This window comes from Zophobas morio, unplaced genomic scaffold (genome assembly GCF_036711695.1).
Source record: "Zophobas morio isolate AGI-343-1 ecotype UQ-CSIRO unplaced genomic scaffold, CSIRO_AGI_Zmor_V1 ptg000011l, whole genome shotgun sequence".
NCBI classification, from domain to species: domain Eukaryota; kingdom Metazoa; phylum Arthropoda; class Insecta; order Coleoptera; family Tenebrionidae; genus Zophobas; species Zophobas morio.
Window position 1 is genome coordinate 25164453 of NW_026972116.1, and position 9364 is coordinate 25173816.

Sequence of the window (9364 nt, forward strand, 5' to 3'; positions counted from 1 at the left end):
TTCTTCACATTTTTTTGAGTCCTTTCTTGTCGTATTTTTGTATCGTTTTTCTTTTTGTCTTTTTCCCCCTTTTTTTGACATCTCTTTTTTGTTGCTTTTTTCGCCTTTTTTAAGCTTTCTTTATCAACTTTTTCTTACTGCTTTTTTGGACCTTTTTTATAGTTTTTTTTTTCCCGGTTTTTGTCATTTCTTTTGTTGTGCGTAATTTTAGTCAGATTTTTGTGACCTTTTTTGTCTTTTTTTTTTGCCTTAAGATCTTTTTTTTTCTTCTTACAAATTTTTTGGGATCGTTTTCGCCCTTTTTGGCGCTTTGTAGCAACTTTTTTGTGTTCTACCTTTCTGCGTTGTTTTTTGTCGTCTGTGTTGTTGTCATTTTCAAAATTTTACTATGAAAAAACTCACTTGAAAATCAAACAATTTTTATTATAGGGATTATCATAAATAGCACAACCAAATTTTATAATTTGTTTAAGAAATTGGACATTTTTTTTTAATTTACGATACATATTTTTGCAAAAAAATTTTTGTCTAAATAATAATTACATTATAAGTCACATTCTTTACTTGATTTAGGCAAATATATTTTGTACAACTTAACAAATTGGTCAAAATTACAAAACCTCTGACAATTTGGCAATTTCAACTCCATTGGTTTTTCCCCACTATAATCCTGATAAAAAACCTAAAACAAAAAAAATCACTACTCAGTCCAAACTTCCACAAAGTCCATACCCTCACTTTCCTAACCCCTCCAAAATTATGAATTTCAATCAAAATATACGACGAAAATGGCGGAATATGCGGATAATATATCCCCAAAAGCTGCATCAAATACGTTAAATTATACTCATGAGCAGAATACAAAAACATTTTCCGTTTCTGAGGCAAAACATTTCGAATCTTGTGTCTGGTATCTTTGATAATTTTTTTGAGCAAAAATCCTAAAATAGGGTAATTTTAATTTTTAAAAACAGTCAGTTGATAATGTTAATGTCACACCAGACGATAACCTCTTCATTTCATCAGTTGCCACTTTCGCTTGGTACTCCAAATGGACCAAACCGAGCATAACACTTGGAAAAACAGACTTAGTCCAGTTTGGAAGTTGTAATCCGTTCTCTCGCTACCAAAGAAATACTATTAGTACTTACCATGTATTTACAGAGAGTACTTCAGTGGTACCTCCATATCCAGAATCAAGTACAACTCAAGTGCCGCCTTACTCGTAATATTCAAACCTGTATGCTCCTCCAGGTACTTCATCGTTTCAGTGTAATTTTCATACATTTTTCTCCCTTGTGTCGAGTTTAAAAAATCCAAATACAGTTTCCTGTATCGTGGACAGTTTCTATACGGTTGCCCTAAAACCTACACCCACAAATCCAAATTCCAAAATTAACACAACGTTAGTTACGTGGTCATTTTTAATAGGCCAGTAGTTGAAAGCTACAGGCTGCCACTTCAAATTTTCGTTCCAAACAAACTCATTTTCAGGTGGAAACAACGAAGCTAAAACCAACTGTAAAGAAACTTTAGTTCTGGCGTAGTCTGTGGAACGTGCATCCACAGTTTCGAGTGAGTAAGGTCCCAAAAATGTCTTATATCGTTGACGTAAAGCCTCTCCCAAACGGTACTGTTTCAATTTCCCAATCTAGACGATTTTGGTTACAAATAAAAACGAAAGTTCGAAGTACTTGCATTTGTGTGTTCGCCAAAATCCGCCGGATGGTACGACGCGTTGATGTGGGGGTCTTTGGGATAGAGCAAGTTTTTTTGGGGAGCTCGATTTCCGTGTCTAAAGATCTAGAGACAATAAATTTTGGGACACAATTTAGTACTTACTACGTGAACTAGTTCTAGGGTTGTGTTTTCGTCACTTGAAACTAGTTTTGGGAGTGTGGTGGCTAGAGCGAAGAGAAAAATCGAAATTTTGGTCATTTTTGAAACGTGTGTGAGCTTGTGGTGCAGTTACTAAGCACTAATCTGTTAACAGTTCTGGTTCATTGCATTATTCACTTGATAGTATTTTTGTGGTGATAAGAAATTAAATAGTGTTCTATCAAGAATTTATTGCTAAGTAATCGTTTAATCAATTAAGGAAAGTGATGGCCTTAACACAGTTAAGTTCGACTATATCTCACATTCTTGTTTAGATTTAGGTAAATATTTTTTGTACAAGTTGGTAAAATCGTTGAAAGTGCAAAAAGTACAACCATAGAACAAAAATAGAAAATCTAAAAAAAATACTATTTCTAAAAATTGGAAAATTGTAAAATCGAAAAAACCGCTGAAAATTTAAAAGCCGAAAATGGATAAATTCAAACTTTTGAAATGAAAACTCAATTAAACACTGAAAAGACGAAAAATAACACACTCAAAAAATTGCTAATCCAAAATTTGAAGAATAAAAAATTCCGAAGTCGAAAATTCAAAAAATTTTAATTTAACACCCGAATAATTTTATTGAAGAAATGACAAATTAAAAACAGCACAAAAATTGAGAATCTGATAAACTAAAAAAGAAATGAAAAATCATGAAAATCAGAAAAATTTCGAAAATTCAAAAATTTTAAAATGAGAACTCAATAACAACAACAAACGAAACATCAAAAAGCAGAGTAAAAATCTAAAATCTGAAAACACAAAAAAACGAAAAATAGTGAAATCGCAAAAAAATGCTAATCTAAAAATTGAAGAAACAAAAAATCAAAAGTGGAAAATTAAAAACTCGAAAAATTAAATTAGTGTTAAGTCGAAACTGAAGAAACGGGAAATTATAAAATTCAAAGTAAAATCGGTAGACGGAAAATGATTTAAAATTGAGAAACAGAAAAATCGAAACAGTGAACAAAAATGAAAAATCAAAATGTCTAATGGAAAATTTATCTAAAAATTCAAACGTTGGAAAATCGAATTGATTATTACAAAAATTAAAAATCGGGAATTTGCAGAAAGATTTGAATTTTTTGAAACTCACAAATTGGAAAAATATGGAGAACTGGAAAATCTAGAAAATCCAAATATCGAAAAAGTGAACAATCGAAAATGAAAAATCGAGAAATTGAAACCAAAAATAAATCGAAAAATTTGAAGATTTTATTTACCAAAAGATCTAAAATTTAAAAAATCGAAAACTTGAAAAACCGGCAAGTCGAAAAGTCAAAAAATCGATAGCCTGAAAAATTTAGTTGAAAAACTGAAAAATTGAAGAAACGGAAAATTGAAAAATTTAATAATTAAAAAATTCAAAAGTTGAGATCAATGAATTAACAATTCAAATACTTATTTAAAAATTGAACAAACGAAAAATAGAATCACAATTTTGGTAATTGAAAAATTAAAAGCCGAAAATTAAAAAAATTCAATTTAAAAACTCGAAAAATTATAAAATAGAACAAAAATAGAAAATCTAAAAAAAATACTATTTCTAAAAATTGGAAAATTGTAAAATCGAAGAAACAGCTGAAAATTTAAAAGTCGAAAACGGATGAATTCAAATTTTTGAAATGAAAAGCCAAAAAATTGGACAAACGAAAAATTCAGAAGTCAAAAATTGAAAAATTTAAAATTGAAAACTCGAAAAACTAAAAAAATGAAAAATTGAAAACTAGGACAAAAATCGAAAATCTGAGAAGCTGAAATTGATCTATAGAAAAAAATTAAAAAACAAAGTCTCTAGCGGAAAATTTATGGAAAAATTCAAAAATATGAATCGGGAATCTGAAAAATTGAAAACTTCCGAAGTTAAATTGATCAACGGAGGAAATTAAAATATCTAAAAATTGAATATCGAGAAACTGAAAAATCGAACCATTCAAAAATTTAAACACTGAAAAAACGAAAAATAACACAGTCAAAAAATTGCTAATCCAAAATTTGAAGAATAAAAAATTCTGAAGTCGAAAATTCAAAAATTTTTTATTTAACACCCTAATAATTTTATTAAAGAAATGAAAAATTAAAAACGGCACAAAAATTGATAATCTGATAAACTAAAAAAAAATGAAAAATCATAAAAATCAGAAAAATTCAAAGTTCGAAAATTGAAAAATTTTAAAATGAGAACTCAAAAACAACAACAAACGGAACATCAAAAAGCAGAGTAAAAATCTAAAATCTGAAAACATAAAAAAACGAAAAATAGTGAAATCGCAAAAAAATGCTAATCTAAAAAATTGAAGAAACAAAAAATCAAAAGTGGAAAATTAAAACTCGAAAAATTAAATTAGCGTTAAGTCGAAACGGAAGACACGGAAAATTATAAAATTCAAAGTAAAATCGGTAGACGGAAAATGATTTAAAATTGAGAAACAGAAAAATCGAAACAGTGAACAAAAATGAAAAATCAAAATGTCTAATGGAAAATTTATCTAAAAATTCAAACGTTGGAAAATCGAATTGATTATTAGAAAAATTAAAAATCGGGAATTTGCAGAAAGATTTGAATTTTTTGAAACTCACAAATTGGAAAAATATGGAGAACTGGAAAATCGAGAAAATCCAAATATCGAAAAAGTGAACAATCGAAAATGAAAAATCGAGAAATTGAAACCAAAAATAAATCGAAAAATTTGAAGATTTTATTTACCAAAAGATCTAAAATTTAAAAAATCGAAAACTTGAAAAACCGGCAAGTCGAAAAGTCAAAAAATCGATAGCCTGAAAAATTGAGGAATTGAAAAACTGAAAAATTGAATCAAGAAATCGAGAATTAAAAAATCGACAAATCGGAAACTTAGAAATGCCAAAAATTGAAAATTTGAACAATATGAAATTAAAAAATTCGAAAAAATCAAAAAATTTTAAAAATATGAAACTGAAATATCGGAAAATCGAGAAATCGAAAATTTTAAAAAACGAGATTGAAGAGTTGAAAAATCCCTAAACTAAAATATCGAAAAATTAAAAAAGTAATCGATGAGTTGAAATCGCGGAATTGAAAAATCCTGTTAATGAAAAATTAAAACATCTGGAAATAGAAACACGAAAAAATGGAGAAATCGATAAACCAAAATAACCCAAGCAAAAAATTGAAAAATCGAAAATTTTAAAACTCGAAAAATTGAAAAACTGAAAAATCTAAAACAGGAACGTCACTAAATCTAAAAGATCCAGAAATCGAAATACCAAAATATTGAAAATCTAAAATTAAATAACTGAAGAACTGAAAAATGAAGAAATCCAAAAATCTAAAAATTTAAATACCGAGAAAGTGAAGAATCGAAAAATTGAAAAATCGAGAAACTGAAACAAAAAGAAAAAAAAATTAAAGATTTCAAATAAAAAAATCGAAAACTGGAAAAGCGGCAAATCGAAAAGTCAAAAAAATCGGATACCTGAAAAATTTAGTTGAAAAACTGAAAAATTGAAAACTCGATTAATCCAGAAATCGAGATTTAAAAAAATCGACAAATCGAAAACTTAGTAAAACCAAAATCGAAAAATTGAAGAATCAAAAAATTGAAAAAATATGAAACTGGAATATCCGAAAATCGAAAAATCGGAAATTTGAAAAATCGAGAAATTGCAGAATTCGAAAATCCCGAAACTAAAATATCGAAACATTAAAAAAGTAATCGATAAATGAAAAATCCAATAAATGAAAAGTTAAACCATCGGGAAATCGAAACAAAAAGATCGAGATCTCGATAAACCGAAATAGCCTAAACAAAAAATTAAAATTTAAAAAAATTTCAAATTTCAAATTTAGAAAAATCGTTAAATTTAAAAATCGAAAAGTTGAAAAATCGAAAAATTGAAAAAGTGAAACATCTAAACCCAGTCGAAAAATTCAAAAATCGAAGCATCAAAAAATTGAAAATCCAAAACTAAAAAATTCGAAAAATTGAAAAATACAAAACTGAAGAACTGGTAAATTGGTAAATCCAAAAATCTAAAAATTTAAATATAATCACATTTTTGGTAATTGAAAAATTAAAAGCCGAAAATTAAAAAAATTAAAATTAAAAACCCGAAAAATTATAAAATAGAACAAAAATAGAAAATCTAAAAAAAAATACTATTTCTAAAAATTGGAAAATTGTAAAATCGAAAAAACAGCTGAAAATTTAAAAGTCGAAAATGGATAAATTCAAATTTTTGAAATGAAAAGCCAAAAAATTGGACAAACGAAAAATTCAAAAGTCAAAAATTGAAAAAATTAAAATTAAAAACTGGAAAACCTAAAAAAATGAAAAATTGAAAACTAGCACAAAAATCGAAAATGTGAAAAGTTGAAAAAACAAAAAATTAAAATATCTAAAAATTGTGAAGTCGAAAAACGCAAAATTGAAAAATTCATAATGTGAAAAATTGAAAACTTCCGAGGTTAAAATTAATCAACGGAAGAAATTTAAATATCTAAAAATTGAATATCGAGAAACTAAAAAATCGAACCATTCAAAAGTTTAAACACTGAAAAGACGAAAAATAACACACTCAAAAAATTGCTAATCCAAAATTTGAAGAATGAAAAATTCCGAAGTCGAAAATTCAAAAATTTTAAAATGAGAACTCAAAAACAACAGCAAACGAAACATCAAAAACCAGAGTAAAAATCTAAAATCTGGAAACATAAAAAAACGAAAAATTGTGAAATCGCAAAAAATTGCTAATCTAAAAATTGAAGAAACAAAAAATCAAAAGTGGAAAATTAAACACTCGAAAAATTAAATTAGCGTTAAGTCGAAACTGAAGAAACGGAAAATTATAAAATTCAAATTAAAATCGGTAGACGAAAAATGATTTAAAATTGAGAGAGAAACTGAAAAATCGAAACAGTGAACAAAAATGAAAAATCAAAATGTCTAATGGAAAATTTATCTATAAATTCAAACGTTGGAAAATCGAATTGACTATTAGAAAAATTAAAAATCGGGAATTTGCAGAAAGATTTGAATTTTTTGAAACTCACAAATTGGAAAAATAAGGAGAACTGGAAAATCGAGGAAATCCAAATATCGAAAAAGTGAACAATCGAAAATGAAAATCGAAAAATTGAGACAAAAAATAAATCGAAAAATTTAAAGATTTTATTTACCAAAAGATCTAAAATTTAAAAAATCGAAAACTTGAAAAACCGGCAAATCGAAAATCAAAAAATCGTTAGCCTGAAAAATTGAGGAATTGAAAAACTGAAAAATTGAAAACTCGATTAATCGAGAAATCGAGAATTAAAAAAATCGACAAATCGCAAACTTAGAAAAGCCAAAAATTGAAAATTTGAACAATTGAAATTAAAAATATCGAAAGAATCAAAAAATTTAAAAAATATGAAACTGAAAAATCGGAAAATTGAGAAATCGAAAATTTTGAAAAACGAGATTGAAGTACTGAAAAATCCCTAAACTAAAATATCGAAAAATTAAAAAAGTAATCGATGAGTTGAAATCGCGGAATTGAAAAATCCTGTTAATGAAAAATTAAAACATCGGGAAATAGACACACGAAAAAATGGAGAAAGCGATAAACCAAAATAACCCAAACAAAAAATTGAAAAATCGAAAATTTTAAAACTCGAAAAATTGAAAAACTGAAAAAATCTAAAACAGGAAAGTCGCTAAATCGAAAGATCCATAAATCGAAATACCAAAATATTGAAAATCTAAAATTAAATAATTGAAGAACTGAAAAATAGAGAAATCCAAAAATCTAAAATTTTAAATACCGAAAAAGTGAAGATCGAAAAATTGAAAAATCGAGAAACTGAAACAAAAAGAAAAAACTTAGTAATCATTTAATCAAATAAGAAACAGTTAGTTCAACTATATTTTACACTCTTGTTTAGATTTAGGTAAATATTTTTTGTACAAGTTGGTAAAATCGTTGAAAGTGCAAGAAGTACCACAGTTTGGTAATTTTAGCTCTTTGGGGTTTTGGTCTGAGTAATCTTGGTAAAAAATCTGAAAATAAATTAGTCAAAATAAAAACAGTATTCAAAATTAATCTTGCTACACGCCTTCACTCTTCTGATTCCTCCAAAGTTATGAATTTCTATTAAAATATAAGCCGAATATGGTGGGACGTGGGGGTAATAAATTCCCAAAAGCTGCATCAAACACGTTAGGTGATGTTCGTGGGCAGAATATAAAAAGATCTTTCGATTCTGTGGCAAAATTCCCATCAGCTTGTTTCTAGTGTCTCTAATAATTTTTTTAAGCAAAAAACCTAAAAAATTCGTTTTAACATTGTCTTTCTTGATTGAAGTTCCTACCAGACGACAATTTTTTCAGTTCTTGGGTTGCCGATCTTGCAAAGTACTCCAGCTGCAGTAAATCGAAAAGAGCTTCTGGAAAAACCGACTGTGTCCATTTTGGAAGTTCGAGCCCCATTTCTCTCTACAATAATTGTTTACTTTTGAAATACACACACGTTACGAGTTAGAACCTCCACATCTAAAGTAAAATACACCTCGTAGATCCTTTTACTCGTAATAGAAAATCCAGTGTGTTTTGACAAGTACTCAAAAGTGTCACTGTAGTTCTCGAACATTTTTCGGCCTTGCGTCGAGTTTAGAAAGTCCAAGTACAATTTCTCGTACCGTGGACAGTTCTTGTACGGTTGTCCCAAAATCTAAACAGTGCAGACGTAATCTATGAAACAAATTGAACACTAGTGTTACGTGGTCCCTCCTCATTGGCCAGTACTCGGACGCTACAGGCTGCCACTTCAAATTTTTGTTCCAAACCAAGGCACCTTCTGGCGGAAACAAACCCGCTAGAACTAACTGTAAAGAAACTTTTGTTCTAGCGTAGTCCGAAGAACGCGCCTTTACAATTTCGTACGTGTAACTCCCTAAAAATTTCTTGTAACGTTTGCGTAAAGCTTGTCCCAAAAGGTACTGTTTCAGTTTCCCGGTCTAGAATGGGTTAGTTATGGTGGGTACCCAATTTGGGTACTTACGTTGGTGTGTTGGCCGAAATCTTCTGGGTAAAAGGAAGCGTTCACGTATGGGTCAGTAGGATAAAGCAGGTCTTTGTCGGGGGTTCGATCTCCGTGTCTAAATATCTGGAACACTTTTCCTAGAACTTTTTCTCAGAAAAGGGGTTATTACCACGTGAACCAGTTCCAAAGTGGTGTTTTCGGATAGGTTTAGTTTTGTGAATATAGTGAGAACAAAAAAAAGAATAAAAATTTTGCTCATTTTTGAATTGTTCTAGAACGTACTATTATGAATGTAACGAAATACTTTAGTGCAGGTTTTGCTTAATTATGGTTAAACTTGTCGGTGCGTATGTTGATAAGAAATTAATGAGTTGTTCTAGCACAAGTATATTTCTTAGAATGACAGCTTTAAATGAATTTATTGTCGAGTATTCGTCCATTTATTACAACTAGCTTTGTCGTGTTATACGATTTATACCCT

The 9364-nt window shown here is 28.5% G+C and overlaps 2 protein-coding genes across 3 annotated transcripts; both read right to left on the minus strand.

The window, feature by feature from the left end:
* Positions 1 to 458: 458 nt before the first annotated feature.
* On the minus strand, positions 459 to 1998 carry LOC135127272 (venom acid phosphatase Acph-1-like). Of its 2 annotated transcripts, none has more exons than XM_064053718.1 (7): positions 1843 to 1998; positions 1699 to 1803; positions 1415 to 1633; positions 1183 to 1368; positions 1000 to 1123; positions 733 to 941; positions 459 to 682 (listed from the first exon to the last, which is right to left on the minus strand). In XM_064053718.1, the coding sequence occupies exons 1-7, from the start codon at positions 1936 to 1938 to the stop codon at positions 545 to 547; spliced, it is 1077 nt and encodes a 358-aa protein (XP_063909788.1). In that variant the 5' UTR covers positions 1939 to 1998; the 3' UTR covers positions 459 to 544. The 2 variants fall into 2 exon arrangements, with proteins under 2 accessions (XP_063909788.1, XP_063909787.1); XM_064053717.1 differs by having other exon boundaries at positions 460 to 682; positions 1415 to 1651.
* A 5765-nt stretch (positions 1999 to 7763) lies between these two features.
* On the minus strand, positions 7764 to 9142 carry LOC135126821 (venom acid phosphatase Acph-1-like). The gene is made up of 7 exons (XM_064052975.1): positions 9053 to 9142; positions 8902 to 9006; positions 8621 to 8857; positions 8386 to 8571; positions 8213 to 8336; positions 7958 to 8166; positions 7764 to 7901 (listed from the first exon to the last, which is right to left on the minus strand). The coding sequence occupies exons 1-7, from the start codon at positions 9140 to 9142 to the stop codon at positions 7764 to 7766; spliced, it is 1089 nt and encodes a 362-aa protein (XP_063909045.1).
* Between the last annotated feature and the right edge of the window lie 222 nt (positions 9143 to 9364).